At 43.8% G+C, this 18,721-nt stretch overlaps 1 protein-coding gene across 2 annotated transcripts; it reads right to left on the reverse strand.

The window, feature by feature from the left end:
* Window positions 1–11,934: 11,934 nt before the first annotated feature.
* On the reverse strand, window positions 11,935–17,926 carry nfyba (nuclear transcription factor Y, beta a). Of its 2 annotated transcripts, none has more exons than XM_068587116.1 (7): window positions 17,799–17,926; window positions 15,834–15,927; window positions 15,573–15,703; window positions 14,388–14,585; window positions 13,169–13,247; window positions 12,544–12,623; window positions 11,935–12,455 (listed from the first exon to the last, which is right to left on the reverse strand). In XM_068587116.1, exons 2-7 carry the CDS (start codon window positions 15,925–15,927, stop codon window positions 12,423–12,425), a joined length of 615 nt encoding a protein of 204 aa, XP_068443217.1. In that variant the 5' UTR covers window positions 17,799–17,926; the 3' UTR covers window positions 11,935–12,422. The 2 variants fall into 2 exon arrangements, with proteins under 2 accessions (XP_068443217.1, XP_068443218.1); XM_068587117.1 differs by lacking the exon at window positions 17,799–17,926 and adding an exon at window positions 17,498–17,712.
* Window positions 17,927–18,721: the final 795 nt, after the last annotated feature.

Raw genomic sequence — 18,721 nt, forward strand, 5'->3', positions numbered from 1 at the left:
CTCCCAAAAAGCTTTGTCTTCCTAGTCTAAGACGACCCGGCTCTTCTGGTCTGAGCCGTCACAGACTGCTCGAGTGCTTACTTTGAATCAAAACACAATCTTTACCAAAGACCCAACAAAGCTGTTGTTTATCATGCGAGACCTTCAGTTGACGCATGTCGCATTTGAAGGAAAAAAGCTCCATAAACTTTGACTGATCAGACGTCTGTTCATCACGTCGATGGGATGAAGTCTTTTTGGGGCCCAGAAGCACGACGTGGAAACAGTGGACACAGAAGTTTTAATTCCACCGCTTGGCCAAGATGTCAAATTAACTTCAAAGCCCAGCAGTGTTCCTCGGCTCAGCAGCAGCAGGACACCTCTGGTGAGAGGACAACTTTCACCACAAACACAAAAAGGCCGGTTTCTATATTTTGTGCGATATCTTAAATATCTTTCACAAGACAAGTCCTTTGTCTTAAATGAATACTTCAACCTCAGAAGCATCCTTTGAGGAGAACTCCTGCACTGTTGAACGCTGACCCCGTTCATTGAAGTCTTCTAGACTTTTGGATTCTTCATTCAATTCAGGAATTTAAATGCAAAAGTTGATTTTAGGGGTGAAGTGTTCCTTGAAAATCCCTCATTTTAAAAGAGTGACACCTGCATGAGTAACTAACACATGAATACATCCAATGACTTTCTGTTCTCTTGCTGGGAGCTAGAAGTGATGAAGATCAATTCATTCCTTCTCCATTTGCCCACAATGACGCTTTAATTTACTCCAGAAGCGGGCACATGGGTCCAGCTGGCGTCCTGTTTGGCTTGTGGATTAAAGTCAGGACGCTCGGCCCGATCGCTGCCCCGCGGGAACCTCGACGTTGACTCAGTGGCTTGTATCCATGACGACGGATATTCACAAACGTCCCAGGAATGGCTTTTCAGGGCTCTTGGACTCTGCCTCCATTCACTTGTTTCCAGATCTCCCCTGACGGGTGGATTCAATCCCAAACTTCCTCTGAATGCAAAATGCACCAGAAACAACAAACTATTTTTAAAAAAAGAAAAGGAAAAAGAAAAGATACTTTGTAGTCATCTAACGGCCATTGTGCGCTTGGGGACGTGATGCAAGCTGCACTGGCTGCTGATGGGAAGTCTGGGAAACAACTAGAGGGAGATAGCATCAGGGTGTGGAGGTTTTCTGGGTGCTTCCTGCCGCTGGAACAGTTATGACTCATTAATAACCAGTTTCAGAGACATCAGGAGATCTCCAAAGACTTACACTAAGTGTTGCTGCTGTGTGTGTGTGTGTGTGTGTGTGTGTGTGTGTGTGTGTGTGTGTGTAGGAGGGGGGGGAGATCGTTCGTGCCAGTGAGCACAAGTGTGTGCCGAGGCTGTGTGCGTTTGTCTGGTTATGATGTGTGTTTGTGTTGCATGTGTGAGTCAGAGGTCACATCAACATCATTCCCACTATCCACCAAAGCCGAGCTCTGTGGTTAAAACACTCTCATCACGCTGTAATGTGTGAAGGAGGTATGTATGTAAGTAACAATATTAATAAAACATATTCCTGCATGGCAATTAGACCATACGACAAACCTCTGGTCACATCCTCTGTGGACGAGTTTTCACTGGATTTTCACTTCATCTGCACGACACATACTTTTTAAACTTAATTAATGTCACTGAATACACAATGCACAGTTATTTGTAGTTTATTTTGTATGTATATTTTACATATTTTGCACATTTTGCACACTCTGTTTACATTTAGTTTAATTGCAGTTTTGTGTATTCTATTGTGTATGTGTGTATATATATGTGTGTGTGTGCGTGTGTGTTTATTTTGTGTATATCTGTCATCCCTGCTCTTATATTTTATTTTATTTCTCGAGCTTTTCTCTCCAGATGTTCAGTGACACGAGGGCCGGTGTGTTCATGCGAGTCCCGCTGTGTTCAGCCTGTAACGCTCTCTGGTTGGATTACTTACTTCATAAATAAGTCATTTTTGATTTAAGGTCATTTGAGAAGTGGCATCAGCTTCAAAGTTCGCCGACATTCAGAGCATTAACAACTGATCGCTCTGTTGCTCTTGTGAACAAATATAATCAGCGAAACATTATTTAAAAGTGTTACTTAGAATTAGTGCTCTTGGTGTAGAATATTATTTTAAACTGCAAACATAATGTTATATAGAATTATGACATGTGCTCTGTGTGCAGACACACACTCATGGGATCGAATTGTTGCTGGAATTTATGTTTTATCCACTTTAGTGCTGATTATACTGCATTACTTTCCGTAGGTACGCAGTGCAACAAGTCGCATGCTGATGTAACAACGCCTTTAGAGGCGCTTCAGAGGAAGTTCACGGCGAAAGGATGGGAGTGCACTTTCTACTCGTGAGAAGACTGCATCAGACTGAAAGCTGCTGCACACAGGAGTGTGTTTATGAGGACTGGAGGCAGACATGAAAGAGGTGGCAGATGACAATAAGTTCCAATGCTTCAGCCTTGGCAAGTGCTGAAAGCTGCATGTGCGCTCGCACGTGGCGTTGAGAAGGAGGGCGCCAGATGAAGCCAAGTGCTAGAAATGCATAGAAATGAATGTATACACTCATTATGAGGTGATCATTTTGTGGACACATGACAAGAAGTTCCTTGATTATTTTTAACGCAGTGTCCCTCCAGCTGGTGGAGGTGAAGGCGTGATGTCATCTGTGTTTGCTCTCTCACCGTCTGATTAGCCCTGAACACTCTGAGTGCGCCCACACGCATGGCTGCCGCCAGCCGTCGCCCCTGCAGCCGGTCAGAGGAATGCCGTGTCGGCTCCAACGCTTGCGGAGCGGTCGGACTCAAAGATTTCACCCTCCATTAGCTCCGTGTGGCCCAACGATGCACCTCTTCAGGCCAGCTGGAGCCAAGATCAGGAGAGAATGACAGCGGAGGGGAGAGGGAAGGATGTGTCACGCAGCTTCCTGAATGTCACTGAATTTATGTCCTTTGCAGGAAGGATGTTCTTCATCCACTTTCATGTATACTCCACTTTGATGTGGACTCTTTGCCACTGACAGACTGCTGAGCACAACTACTTTGTGTCCGAGGACATGCTAGTTGGCATTTTTCACAGCAAGAAGTTGTAGTGTTTAGTATGTGAACACCAATACTGCCAAGAGGGGAAAAAAACATCATTTTGCTCTGGATTCTGGATTATTTAACACCAATCCATTTCTACAACTGCTATTTCTTAAAGGTTTTACGCAATGTAAAAGACAAAACCCAGCGTTTCCTGGATTGTGATAGAAAAAAAGATGATGTATAGTTTTGTTTTCTTTCAACTTCTGCAGCGGTGGCCATGAAAGCAACGTAAACTACCATTCAAACGTTTAGGGTCACTTAGAAATATCCTTATTTTTCAAAGAAAAACTCTGATTTAAAATGAAGATAACATTAAATTAATCAGAAATACACTCTATACAATGTTGATGTGGTAAAAGACTATTCTCGGTGGAAACATCTGTTTTTTGATGAAATATCTACAGAGGTGTATAGAGGTCCATTTCCAGCAGCTATCACTCAGTGTTCTGATGGTACATTGTGTTTGATAATCGCCTACAAGACTTATTGTGCAAAAAAAACCTTGTGCAATGATGTTAGTCCAGCTGAAAAGCTTCCTTTGAGCTAGTTGAGTATCTGAAGCGTCACATTTGTGGGTTTGATTGTACTCTCAAAAAGACAAAATACTCTCTGGAAACTCGCCAGTCTATTCTTGCTCTTAGAAATGAAAGCTATTCAAGCGAGAACTTGCGATGAAACAAAACATTTGTCTAGTCGACCCCCAAACTTTTGAACGGTGGTGTGTTTACCATGCAAGTGCATCGTCTTCGGGTTTTATTCCAGTGCGATACACCTCGCCCTCTCCCTACCTCTACAGTCATTGTTTCAATGACTTTCAGCTCGATGCTCAGTGTCAGGACACCGTTTTGAACGTTTACCGTGTTGTGAGACAGTTGGACACTCGTGTGTGTACATAGAGGAGCATTAAGCAGCTAAAGTGAAGTAGAGTGTTTTGACCCTTTCGCATCGGCTTCACTCGGCAGAACCGAAGGTCACCCCGAGAGTTTGTGGCAACATTTGAGCTCTTGTTTAAATTCCTGGCATTTCCTCTCAGGTTTACACAAATTGAACAGTAATGGATGGATAAAAAGGTCTGGCTTTTCACACCAGCCCAGCATGGGTCACACTGATTCATATGTATACATGTGAGTGCTGATAGAAAACCGCTGGCACCAAGCCAGGCCCTCTCATGTCCGGAGTTTGGAATTCCTCAGCCGTGAGCTCAGCCCGGAGCCGGCCGGCGCTCCATGGTGTTGTCCTCTCTCTCTCTCTCTCTCTCTCTCTCTCTCTCTCTCTCTCTCTCTGGGCCGTGCGGCAGCCATCACTCCCCTCCCTCGCCTCATTAGTCCTCTACAATAAGTCGGGCATGTCAGGAATGTGAGAGTGCATTCTTCCTTGTACCCCCCTCAACTCCCCACCAGTAACCTCCTCAGCACCTTGTGGGTCTCCTGCCCCCCCCCCCCGCCCTCTTTACACACACACACACTCCTGCACATCTGCGTGGCATCCCCCTTACGCATCTCCTTTCTCCCCATGTGGTTCCCCTCACGGCTCAAACCTCCCACCTCTGTGCTCCTCGCTGCTTCTCTCCCAGACCGTCACAGATATCTGAAATTCCCTTGAGACGTGGTTTCAATCACACACAAATAAGATTATAATCCCCCCCGCCCCTACATTATTTAGTGCATTTCTCGTTATCAGCTCGGAGCGGATTTGCTGTGGTTAACAGTCTGTGCGTGAGTGAAAGTTTCATTGTAAAGAATTGATGAATCCCAGTGAGCCCAGTGAGCGAGTGAGTGACAGGTGCAGACCGTCACATGAGCTGTACGCTACTTAAATCCTTTCCGTCTAAGCAGGAACAACAGATAAATAGTTAAAATACACAAGACTCCATTGACAAAAAAAAAATACTTTAATTGTGCCGTAAAACCCACTTTATTCAAATTGGACCAAAAAAAACAAAACAAAATATAACTCACCAAACCTGTCTGGGTTGTGATCAATAACCCGCTCTGCTTTAATCAAAATAAACCCTTTATTTCCTGTTAAGTAAGATGGCTGTTTCATTTTTAATCAAGCAATAGCTGCTTTTTCTAATAAAACACAAACTATTTTACTCTTTAACAAAAAGTTGTATCTCTGTAAAAACCTTTTGTTCAATTAACTGTTAATGCAAATGCATAATGTGTGATGTTAAATGCATAATGTGTGATGTTAAATGCATAATGTGTGATGTTAAATGCATAATGTGTGATGTTAAATGCATAATGTGTGATGTTAAATGCATAATGTGGGATGTTAAATGCATAATGTGTGATGTTAAATGCATAATGTGTGATGTTAAATGCATAATGTGGGATGTTAAATGCATAATGTGTGATGTTAAATGCATAATGTGTGATGTTAAATGCATAATGTGGGATGTTAAATGCATAATGTGGGATGTTAAATGCATAATGTTCCAGTCTGTGAGTGAGTCAGCTGACACTGTAACCGCAGCAACAGAAACATCACATTGCCGCTTCAGAAGGTTTCCTTATATGAGCAAACTTTTTAAGTTGTTTACCCCCACCCGCTCTGCTCCCAGCAAAGTAATGTTCTCCTTTTTTGCCAACTTTAGATTTAATCCAATAAACACACTGAAACACTGAGGGGAGCGCTGTGGACCGGCACTGGATCGCTCCTCGACACCCGGATGCGTCTCAGTAAACTGAAGCTGAATCACAAGAAGCATCCTGTTGGGAAAACTAACCATGGAGAGGACAGAGAATTACATTTTCAATGAGGGGCAAGTCATTTAAATTCTATAATGTCAGTTCCATCATAAAGTGTCAAGAGATTTATGTCCTCGTAAACCATGAAAACACACACAGGCTGCTCCAACTAGCCACGTTCATCCCATGATGAAAATGAATACTGCGTTTTGTCTTTTGATGAACTTCAGGTTCAACTTCAGGTTCCATTCTTAAAGTGATTCTTGCATGAATATAACCAATAACACAGCATAGATTCATTGAAATGAAAACTGATATAGTTTATTGTTGAGGGGAGTAAAGTTAGTCATCTTGTGTTTTGAACCCATCAGTCAACGTCTCGGTCACAACTAGTCAAGAGCATTGAACTACTAATTAATTACAGATGATTCAAAATCAATAACTTTTATGAATATAGTGCATCCGTGGCATACAGAGAGTGTAATGATGAAGCATTACAAATGCATTATAAACTATCACTCTGAACATAGTGCACTGTTGGTGTGTCTTCTTAGAAATTGTTACCACAAACTTCCAATTTTATTTTACATTTTCTATTGCAACTACTCAACTTGGGCAATTTAAATACAAACAATTAACCAGGAGGTTTTGCACAGACGAGTCCCAGCTGCTTTTCATGGATACTTTCAGCCTCAGGTTATTTACACAGAGAATAAGTTTAAACCTCCGTCGCCTCCGAGCCGATCAGGGCAAACGATTCTGAGCTGCTGAGCGTTCTCAGCGTTCCAACCTGTGAAGGATATGAATAAACATAGTTTCTCCACCTTGTTGTGTAAACTCAAGAACACTGACCTTTGCCCACCGCTCGCTCTCTCTCTCTCTCTCTCTCTCTCTCTCTCTCTCTCTCTCTCTCTCTCTCTCTCTCTCTCTCTCTCTCTCTCTCTCTCTCTGCAGCTCTGGATTGGCGATGTCTAAAAGGCTGAAGTGAGAATTTCAAATCCTTGATCAGGAGAAGGGCCCTCCGATGTTTTCTCCTCTGCGCAGCACGTGTGGTGTGGGAGGAGAGGCCTGACAGCAGAGTAATGATAGTATGCAGGACACTCCACACCTCCTTATCACAAGCCTGGTACCAAGTGGAACTGCATCTGGAGTACAGTATGTGTGTGTGTGTGTGTGTGTGTGTGTGTGTGTGTGTGTGTGTGTGTGTGTGTGTGTGTGTGTGTGTGTGTGTGTGTGTGTGTGTGTGTGATTTTGGAAAAAGTTCCGTGTAAGGAGGTTCTGCTCTTCCCTCTGCTTCGACTATGAAAAGCTTTGTTGTCGACCCCTCCTTCCCTCCGGCTCACATGCTCACCGCCACCGGGATGGATGGGGTGGACCAAGGGGTCAAAGGTTAAAAGGGAAGAAAGGTGACGTGGGATAGCCCAAGAAAGGAGTGGAAGGATGGGGTGTGTGTGTGTGTGTGTGTGTGTGTGTGTGTGTGTGTGTGTGTGTGTGTGTGTCCTGGAGGAACATTCCCCAGACGCAAAGAGAGGAAGCTATCAGGGCCGAGGAGCCTCGGAGGAATCAGTGACAGCAGGGGTCGAGCCGACAGAGATACCTCTCTATCTGCCAGCGATAGGACACACAGAGCACAGACTTATCTGGAGGCGCTGCTTTGTGGCCACGTCTCTGACTGACATTGCAAACTGTCAGCCAGATCCACAGCAGACGAGCAGCCCACCTGACAAGCTCTGTTTTTGTGGGAAGAAATGTCCCGAGGTCACTCCCAACTCAACCTTTTCTCTGGCAAACGTCAGCAACGCTTCATTTTAAACAGGTGCATTCATGTCCAAGCTCTGCATCCTTTATTCACTGTGTTTCTTATATTTCAGCATTTTATATCTGACAAATGAATATATGCTCAAGTCTTCTTACTCACTCGCTCGAGCCCTGTGGATGAAAAGCCTTCAGTCCCACTTGGTCCAGGCAGCCATTCAAATCAAGCAGGAGGCTGAACCTGTTTTGCTGAGGCCATTTTGAAGAAGTAAAGTATGGTTCATTTAGAGTAAAACGGACCATGAAGCAGGGTCTGCTTTAGGGTGGGGCTACCTTGTGATTGACAGGTCCCCACCACGTTGTCCGGTCCGGTCTGTGTGCTTCACAGAACATGAATATTAAAACACTGTCTATTCTTGTGAGCGATCACACCACAAACTACGGCTTCATCTGGTGTGGAACGGACAGCGAGCCTCCATAGTCCGCCCCAACGCGATTAACTTATTTACTCCTTCAACCCTCGACAAAGGCAGCGCAGGCCAGATGCACTCCCTCTGTTCCTATATTTCACAATAAAAGCCCAAGACATATATACACTGATCAACTGTAGAGCAGAGGGAACTCCAATTCATGAAAGATTATTTTGCTGAAAGCAAACTCAATAAAATAGCTCACGGTATCAGTTTACCTCAGACAGGGTCAGTAGGATCCTGATAGTCGGCTCTCCTTCAGGACAAACGTCACACTTAAAGCCTCTCAGATATACTCAACAGCAATTTCTCTAATATCTCTGGGACTTTTAACATTCAGCTCTAAAACTAAATGTGTCGTATTCACAAACGCAGTCACAGTAAACAGTAAACTTTGAGTTTCAGTCTTACGAGATCATTTGCTGCTATTTACAGCGTCTGATGTATAGCAAAGGGAGGATGGGGAGGATGGACAGGCAAATGGGTACAATTGTACACAAGGAGGAAAAGGAAAGGGAGGAGGCTGGTGAGTGTGTTTGCGTCTTTGTTGGGGAGCAGCTCCCCAGGCAGAAGATCGATGTGCTGCCGGTCGGCTGTGAGCGCGCGTGTCTGTTTGTCTGTCCGGCCTGAGAGATTTAGGACACCGGAGTGTGCTGTTTATTCACAGAGCGACTCAGAGTGTCTCAGGAAACAGCCAGGAGGAGGAACAGGAGCTTCCTGGGGAAGAAAGGTTCAGGGCGAGCTCCGCGGTTCAATAGGAGGAAATGAGCGCTGTGGGCGTGGGCTTGGCGGAGACTATTTCCAGCCCGAGGGCCACCGAGGAGGGGCCACCCACAGGAAATGTGCCATTTTACATTTACATTACATAGACATTGAGGTATTTAGCTTATCGAGAGTGTTTGAGTACAATAAAGCACAATGACAATTGGCAGACTGAACTGTTTTTCCAGTGAGCCCAAAAATGTATTTAAAAGCAGAAGAGACACGTGTTGCACTGCTTGTGCATAAAGCCCGTCATGGAGGAGGAATCTGGAAAGGAGGTTTCGTTTAAGTGGAAAAGAAGGAGCTGTAAAAAACAGTCAATGCCTAAAATGAATAATGAAACAAATTCTGACGTCGGAACATTAAACTCTCATGACTGACTCGCTGTTTCTGCGGTCGGCGTCTCCTTGAATACATATTTATATTGCTCTTTTGACCCTCCAGGGGTCCCAGAGACTTTGACCCCCCGTACCGCAGCCTCTCCATCGCTGTCACCCGCAGTCTCACTGGTCCCATGAGCCTCTGGCCACACCCCTTAAACTATCCCGTGCAAGGCTGACCTCCAAGAGGTAGTGACAGTCAATTTGGAAGTGAAGTGACGAAAGGTCCATGGCTCACATCCAAAACAGCACACACCCAACTCTCACGTTAGAGTGCAGTAGTAATATTGTATCCTTGTATATTAAGGTCATAGTGATTATTCATCACACCCACCAAAAGGAAAACTCTCCATACAAAACTTCAGGGCTTGTTGACAGTAGATGTATTTATGTCGATATTTGCTGTCAACCAGCAAAGTCCATGTCCTGTGACATCTTAGAAGTTATTCCAATCCATTTAGTGGCCTAATGTTTGTCAAGAACTTTCTGGATTAATGAAGAGATCTCAGTGGAGCAGGAGGGTCTTTCAATGGCTTCAGATAATCATTGAGAACGTTGTGCTTGTTTCATTTTGTTACACTGAGACCTGCTTAGTTCTCACCTTGTCTCTGGTTTCAGACTCCTCCCCCTCGTGTGCAGACCTCATGTGTGATTGCAAGCCCCGCCCTCATTGTTTCCACCTGGATCTCCTTCCTGTATTTAGTGTGTGTCAACCCTGTGGCCTGTGCCAGTGTGTCTTTTGATGTCCTCTCGGTGTCGTAAGTGTTTTGCCAGAGAAACCTTTTCAAAGTTCTTTTGAGTTTCATTAGGTAACTTTGTCCTTATTCATACACTTCCATCATTTTAAAATGATGTGAAATGATAATTGTTGCTGTTCCTGCAGGATTAAACAGAAATACATTTTCTTTTATTAGCATGGCGAGACAATATGTTAAGGAGAAAGTGTATTTATTTACCTGTCGCCTCAGTTGACTTTTCATCATTAGCTCGTTAGCTTGAAGCTGCAGTCCTCCAGGCCGTGTTATTGAAAATGAAAAATATGATTATGGTATTCATCTATTTATGTGCATACATAAAAACAATAACCATTTCAAAATACCACATGAATAAATATTGAGAATGTATTAAAGTTTAATTCTTTAGCAACATGCTGGTGTTGCTTATACACCAAAAAGTTTCATGTTCGTTGTTTCTTTTCATTATGTTGATCTCTAAATAACATTTTCCTTTTTACTGCATTACTGGCGTTTTAGCTCTTTTAAAGCTGCTGATCGTGTTCAACAGACACCGTCAGTGTTCAGGAAGATGTATTTATTGACCCTGGAAGCTTCTTCTATTACACTTGTCATGGCAAAGTTTGTAATCCCACTCTGACGATAAGAAAGAGTATTGTAACTCTTTAATGTTGAGAGCGTGGTGCACAGCACAAGTGTTAGGTTTGGATACTTCCCTCCTAGTTAGGAAGCTGTTTAGTTACAGTGGCCGCTTTGTGTGTTGCTCTATTTTTGTAAAGATACATAATTTTTGGACTTCATGTGTTTTATTAGCTGATGCTAGTATCCTAACCTTCTATATCAAGAAGGTAAACATGATGAATAGCATACCTACCAAACAGCATGGTAGGATTTTTTTTAAATTTTTTTTATCATTAGCACGTTAGCTTGAGGCTGCTTTAAGAATGATGTCACCGAAATGCAATGGCTCTCACATGTGAATTGACTGTCTTTCATTCCATCATCTTCTGCAGCTGGTAAAGGTCTCTAAAGGTCTCCAACTGCACAGAACATTGTCAGCTAATCTTTTCTGTGTTTGGGAAAACGCCAGCGATGACTCCTGCCAGCTGCATCTATAGCTGCAGTCATATCGATGTTGCACGTTACACCTGAGCTGCACCTCACAGCCTTATTCAGCGCATCGGTTTCTCAGTTCTAATAACTATTTATGATGTATAAAGATGAGAGACAAAGATAAGATTACTATAATGAATAATATCTAATATTCACATACAAACATGCTAATTAATTGAAAGGTTTGGGAGAGTAAAGAAAGTGCAAATCATTTAAGCGCATCAGATTAATCGATATTGACAAACTGTCAGCCGCAGCCCTGTATGATTTTTTTTTTTTTCACTTTCATATCAGATTTCATTTTAAGCAGTTTTGATTTATAGAGACTTTGTATTTGTCAACATGAAGCTGCTGCCACCAGCTGGTTACCTTAGCTTAACATAAAGACTGGAAACTGGAAACGACCCTAACTGACCTTTTATCTGCATTGTAGTGACACAATTAAAATGCACAATAGATAGGCGCTTCATATAATACCCAAGATTAACTGCTCTCAAGTCTTACTGATGAATCTTTTAATATCTCAGTGTGAGGAAGCAGAGGAATCAGTCATTCATCCATAAAGCTCCTCACTCCTGACATATATTTGAGGGCATAGTTAAGGTTTCCCCTCTGCCATGTGAGCGGGATGTTGTGCCACAAGGTGGCAGTGTCCCCTAAAGGACTGGCTGCTGCTTCATGAACACTCATCTCCAGCTGGTGTTTGCAGTAACCAGCAAGGTGATATCTGGTGGGGATTTCCATTGAGGGTATCAAGCCAAGGTAGCGTCACTGCACTAAATAAAGACCATGAACACCTGTCGCTGGTCTCTGTCCATACCAGAAGAAGTTCTAATACCCAGCCCGGACACCAGAGAGCAAAAGATACACTGGGATTGTTTTGAATGTGATGAATAATATAAATGGGGACATTTTAAACATCACTTTTGAATTTTTATTCAAAGGATTTACATAACATTAAAGCACATGGTACATCGTGTTAACTTACAAAAGATCTGATGTGACAGTAACAACGGGCCCTCTCCGTTCAAAACAGGGGTGTTCCAAAATAAACATCTAATACAACACTTCCCATTATACCCCCCCTCCAAAAAAAAAGAAATGCATAAAAGCAAACATTAACACACACACGCACGAAAAAACAAAACAATTTGACCACTAAATCATGTAATAAGACTAGCCTTTAAAATAAAGCCTTGATTTTTGCCAGCTGGTTTGGACGCACTCCAAAACATTTGGTACCTCACAACTAGGGACTACACTTTCTACTGAACAGGTAGTGATTTCTCTGTACATGAGGGTCTCCTCTCCTCCTCCCTGTCCGTCTGGTGACCTTCACCCCGTGGTGGGGTCGGAGGTCATCCGGCCGCTGTGTTCAGGCTCGGGGATAAAGGCCTCGTCATGAAAACTGGATCTGCTGCACGGTGGGAATCTGCAACACGGACACAAAGCGGATCATTCACAACCGACCGCTTCATCCTCTCGTCGGCGTCGTCGGCGTGGGGAAGTGCTGCCGTTACCTGTTGATATGAGGTGGTGTACACCATGACGTTCTGCTGCTGACCGTCCGCTGTGATGATCCCAGCTGGCAGTGGATTTGCTGATGAGGACAGGAAGGTGTTAATGAGACCAGAACACAGTCGGGCTTATTAACGGCTTATTAATAACAGTTTGATTTTGCCCTTTAATGCGGGTGATCGCATGAGCGTGATTTTGAAGACTAACCCGAGTACCGAGTTATATTATGAAGTCGGATTAGTCTCGACTTATAAGCTTGATTTATTATTCATACAATTAAACTTAAATTTGTATCTGTTTGCAGTTTCTTTTTCACAATCACTTTTTAATTTATTTAATTGAGATACATCTAGTTTTATTAGATTTTTGTTTTGTATTATTGACAGACTGACTTATTGAATGACTGCGAGATAAAATTCACTAGAAGACAGCTCTTACCTACTAAATGCCTATTTACACGTACGCACCCACACACCCCCCCACACACACACACACACACACACACACCAGTGTTTACAACACTATATTCCTTTACTACAATCGACTAACTTGAGAAAGAAAATACATGTTGAATAAAGTCAAACAAAGGGACACATTGTGAGAGAAGCGTGACCCGCTGCTGCTTACTGAAGCTGTCATCTGTGAGCTCGTCTCCCAGGCCGTCTCCCACCGCCACGCCGGGAATCCCCTTCTCCCCCTTCATGGCCTAAACAAACAGCAGAGAAGCAGGAGATTTACAGACGTGAACTCAGCGGCATCTGGAACAAAGCGAGGACGTGGTGTCGGCTCGAAAATTAGCCGATTCCATTTTCAGGCTGTTGCGGTCACACGTGGAATCCTTGAAAATGAAGAGGGTAAAAAATGCTAATGATAAAATCAGATCAGTATAAAAAATGACCAACAGAGTGTTGTGACTATTTCAACCCGTTTTATGCCACAATCTGATTCCAGGTCATGAAACTGATTGTATTCTAGACAGTTCAACACAAGTTGTGACTCTACCCATGTTCTTGTTGAAGTTCCCAACACATCTGGCAACCCAGCTGCTTGGTGCTCTGTCTGTTGCCAGCTGGGCTGCTTTTTATCACAATGGGCAGAAAAACAAATGTTAGTAGGCAGACAGACAAATGGTGCTGGTTTAGATTATTATGTTATCATTATTATGTTTTATTTAGTAAAAAACCTCCAGGCTCTTCATGTTTAGATTTAGTTTAAAATGGTTGCCTTTAAAGAGATGATTAGACTGGAGACCAGAGTTTAAAGTCCAATAGGGAAAGAATAAAAACAGCTTCATCCAATTATTGGTATATTTTTAGAAAGGGCCCATCCATCCAGGATCTCCTGCTGACTCGTGGTCTGGCAGCAGTGTTCCAGCGTCCCTCTCCCGAGCAACGGTTGCCAGCTCTACCTGGGGGCCCCTATGGGGTTTGCAGGCCGGACCAGATATAAAGTCCCTCCTGCCTGTTTTGGGTCTACCCCCAGGGCCCGTTCCCACTTGGACATGCCTGGAAAACCTCTAAAAGGAGTCGACCGGGAGGATCCTGATCAGTTGCCTGCACCCCTGAAGCGGCCCTCTGGATGTCTGAGGTCCTCTGTTACTACGAATGAGCCGAGCCGCTCTCCCGAGGAAGCTCGTTTCTGCCGCTTTATATCTGCGATCCCATTCTTTTGCTCACGGCACAAAGCTCAAGAACATCGGACGAAGGTTCGGAACGTAAACTGGTGAATCAAAGGTTTGGCCTTCCGGCTCCCTCTGAACACCACGCATGCATCGCTATCGACCAGCTCAAGACAAAGCGGCTCTACCGCGGCAGAGCGTGTTTACGTGGTCACTTTTTTTCCTCACCTCTCTGAACTTCTGCAGGTAGAGCTTCAGCGGCTCCACGTACATGTCGAAGCCCAGCGTGGACATGGCGAACAGGATGTCCTCCCCGTTGATGGTCTTCCTCTTCTCCTGGTGGCAGCGCTCGCTCGCCTCTGACGTGATGAAGCTGATGAACTCGCTCACGCACTCCTGCACGCACTCCTTGGCATCTTTCGCAATCTGCGGGGAAAAAGAGGGAGAAGATTCCTTCAAGCCTGCGTAGAGGGAAAACACATCCTTCCAAAGCGCCAACCGGAAAAATCATTTTCTTAAAATGTTCTTTGCTCAGGATCATCTTCTGTCCCTCAGGATAAATAGCTTCAGGCTTTTGTCAATAAAATATTTGTTTGTACTTTCAGCTGCAGTTTCTGGTGTTTGTACAAAGTGCTTCCACTTTGCCCAAAACAAACACAACCTTTGAAAGTAAATGTGCACCAGAGTGGGCGATGGAATACGTTTTCAAATGGCCTCATCGTCCTCTTTGGTCACAGGGACCACAGTTTCTGTGGAAACAGAAACCCTTCAGGCGTCTAAAAGGCTGCACTGAAGGACCAAATACCCACGCAAAGCCTAAACAGGACTAATAAGTATGTATTGAGCTCAATGAGGCAAGCTATGAGCAGAAAACTCTTCAGAGAAGTGCTAGCGTTAGCAGGTCACCGCTGTCGTTTCTCCACAAAATCAACTTTAGATCCAAGGGCGACCCTAAGAACGAAAAGTTACTACATGTTTTTGAAATAAATACTTCAATAAGAAGTGTTTTACACTGTATCTGCTGCTCATTTGAGATATAAATGTTTTCACATTGATCTTCTAAAAGGAGAAACTTTTTTTCAGAGCTCACCTTAAAGCCGCCTCGTGGAGCTTTCTTGTAAACAAAACGTTATGTTTACATTCAGTTAAGCGCCTTATGTTTAACTTTGAGGTCTAACAAACAGTGTTTCCTTCCTTATGAAACATTTTCAACACCTTTTTTCATTGTTTACAGTCATGATCACCAACTCCGAGTCAGGGCATCACAAATAGTTCAGAAGCAAATCGTGGTTCTGTTTGGACCGCGATAAAAAAGCTTTCAGTTTTGCTGCGAAGCTTCAATTCCTTCTGTCATACTAAATGTAAAATACTCATAAGAAAGATGGAATTATTACTGCCCCCTTCCCCACTCACCTTCCCGGTCTGAGGAACGGCGTTCTTCATGATGCGAGCCACGTTGGCAATGGGAAGATAGATGTCCTGCTCTCTGAAGTTCTCTTTGATGCCGCCATCATCGTGGTCATTGAGATTCTCCTCTCCGTCATCTGGAGCCACCAAACAAAACATGCGGATTAGAATCGTCCGCTTGCGACACTGAGCCTTAAAGAAACACAAGGGCGGCGACGGCTGCTGCTGCTGCTCTCTGGTGAGCCACACTTTAGCCCTGCTGCTCACCATCTTGGGACTGGAGGACGTAGTGACCGGCGGCCATGTACTCCCCAGTGATGCCCAGCTGGGAGGCGTCGGTGGTTGAGCTGTCTCCGTCCATCTGCAGCACAAACACAAAAGGTCTCATCTCTCAACATCTGGAGCTAGAGTAATATAAGTCACTCTACACCATCAAAGTGAAAGTTTCCTCAGCAGAGCCTTAAAGGAGCAGATAATCTCCTTTGCAATACATTTCTGTTTTGTTTGACTCAGAACGGTAGTATGAAGTTTTTTTTAAGATCGTCTGTGGATTGAACCCTGTGAAAAGCCTGACAGGCTGCTGACACAGACCTTTTAAAGCTGAATAAAGATCTGAAAGTAACGGCACTTCTTTGGATGTCAAACTTCTCCCATGTAGATAAAACCCCCCGAAAACATTTTGGCCAAATTCCTAAAGAGTTCAATCCAGTGTTGCATCTAGCGGTTTGCGTAGTATTTAGTTCTAGTATTCTTAATTCTAGTTTTAGCCTGCAAGAAATGAATAAGTGCTTTGGTTCTCCCTCTCGTGGGCTGGCTTGATGTGGTCCAGTGATATCTGTTGTGGTCCATGCACACGGATTCAATTCCCTTATGTCTGCTTTTCTTTGAGCAATGTTCAAGCTGTCATTGTAATGAAGAACCCAACACATTCCCTGAAGGAATCATTGAACATGTGTGGCATCGGAGCCGAGAGGTCTTAAGGAATATTGCCTGCAGGAAAAAGCTTGTTGAGAAAATCAGTCAGAGGTTGCGATCCAATTAGTATCACTACATAGCATCTCAAATGTGTGGACGTTCTTTGTCATATATTAAGTACAATGAGTGTCTACACTTGTAGCTCACTCTGCATGTTCAATAAAACAAGTGCTTATCTTTGCATATTTGTTATTGATTTATTATTTTACACAGAGGCCAACGCAATGAACATAAAATAGAAAACAAGTTTTTAAATATCAAACCTATTGTGAAAGCCAAATATGAACATGGTGTTGTGATGATTATTCAGGAATGAAGAAAAATATCATTTTAAAGCAGTGAACAGCTCTGGATGATTGCATCTTTAATTTAGTGAAAACAAATATCACCAAATGCGTGTTTCGCTGCGTCTCCGTGAGAACCAGCTCAGCTGGTCGCATTCCCATTAGACGGGTCTGGTGTAAAGCCAGATGTTATATTCAGGTCATATGCGTTTCCATTGTAAAGGCTCCGACTAACGTCAGTCGCGGAGCCTCTTCTTCCGAGAACAGAGATATGTCCAGATGTTGCCAACGACTGCTTGAAGCGACCCCTCCCCCTCCCGCTCGATTTGAACCGCGAGCTTACACGATGAAATGTGGGAACACAATGTGAAAATAAAATTGGCACGACACTGGGATTGTGAGCTGTCGTTGGCATTGCGTAAACCGTGCTACAAACCCGCAGTGAGGTCAGTTTACGTAAGCCAGACGCTAACGTTACAGACCGATCGGTGGTTCTGTGTTTAGCTCTCGTGTGCTAACTAGCCGGTGTCTCCCGCAGGCTGAGACATTTAGCTAGCTAACGCTGGCTAAGACCGACTTCAACTAACGTAAGCTAGCCAGCTTGCTGGTCTTAATACAACGGGCTGTAATGAGTTTAGCAGAAATAAAAGCGTATTTGCAGCTGACTGTTACCTTCTGTGGTTAACCTATTCAGGTACATAGTGCCCCTTGAGTACATTTCCATTGTCCAAGTCTACTGCAACTCGCGCCCGCAGACACGGTGTTGGCCTGCTCTTTGTCGTGCAGAACGGAGCGAGACGTGGCCGGGCCGAAATGTCTAATAGTGGTTTATTAAGTTTCGCCCGCTGGATACTTCCTGATGAGCAGCCCTCATTCACTCAGACAACAAATAAAAAATCAGACAGAGACGGACATTTCCATTCGAGCTAACGAGAAATCGGTTAGCAATCATTGGCCGGAGCCAGGCACAAACCTGCAATGAAGCCCTGGTTGGTTACCTTCCTGAGACGGCTGTTTGGTTGGACAGAAAATGGCTGCGAAAGGACCAGTCCCAGCGCGTAACCGCGGCTGCACTACTGTTGCTCGCCGGTAGAGAGTTGTGCTGCGTTCAGGGACTCCTTGCAAGCTCCTACCTCGTAGTCCTAAAGTAAATTCATCAGTAGAAACAAGTGTAGTAGTAACTGTGAAAATGATAAAGAGTTTGAAATGTGTAGTTTCGCTTTCGAGGCTCATCAAAGCCAAGTACAGAGTCCCTGCACTCTGAAATAACAGAATTTGAAGTTTCCGAATTTTGCAACGTCTTTCGGTAGTATTTGCGGTTTATAGTTTTTATAATTCCTACATTTCTGGCTGCACAGGAATGCAACTCTTCTACCCTTGAAGTTTCCCGCAAAAGCTTCACCCTCCATCTGCTTTTCTCTCAAGACACTGTCCTAAGTTCCTAAATTGTTTCCGTTAATGAAAAGAAACCATCTGAAGTTCTGCATCGAATGACCAAATATCTTATCAAATACAAGTTACTTGTAGAAATCTTATCAGAGAAGTTCACACTTTAACGCGACCTCAGCCCATTTTTTTTGGCAAAAAGAAAGTTGTCCGTGTCGTCTTTAACAGCTTTACCTGAAAAAAAACAACAGTTTGTTGGCACATGTGTTAGTTTGTGTCTGAAACAGTGTGTGTGGAAACCAACACGTGTGTTAGTTTGTGTCTGAAACGACGTGTGTGTTAGTTTGTGTCTGATAAGTAGTGCAGTGAATTTCCGTAACGTCTTTACCAATTCAATTCAGTTTATTTTTTTCAATTCAGTTTATTTGGTATAGCCCAAAATCACAAATACAAGATTGGCCTGGAAGGGCAAGACTCCTCTCGAGAGGCTTACGCAGGATACACAAGGGT

This window comes from Clinocottus analis, unplaced genomic scaffold (assembly GCF_023055335.1).
Source record: "Clinocottus analis isolate CAN_PGR_092001 unplaced genomic scaffold, fCliAna1.0.p SCAF_20, whole genome shotgun sequence".
NCBI lineage: Eukaryota > Metazoa > Chordata > Actinopteri > Perciformes > Cottidae > Clinocottus > Clinocottus analis.

Bases quoted from the DNA above. Each gene is read 5' to 3' on its own strand.
- nfyba (XM_068587116.1), bottom strand. From the start codon at position 15,927: ATGGACGGAGACAGCTCAACCACCGACGCCTCCCAGCTGGGCATCACT. The intron at 15,704-15,833 runs GTGAGCAGCAGG...TGGTGGCTCCAG, and splicing joins CGTCCTCCAGTCCCAAGATG to ATGACGGAGAGGAGAATCTC. The intron at 12,456-12,543 runs GTAACGGCAGCA...TCCGTGTTGCAG, and splicing joins ACACCACCTCATATCAACAG to ATTCCCACCGTGCAGCAGAT.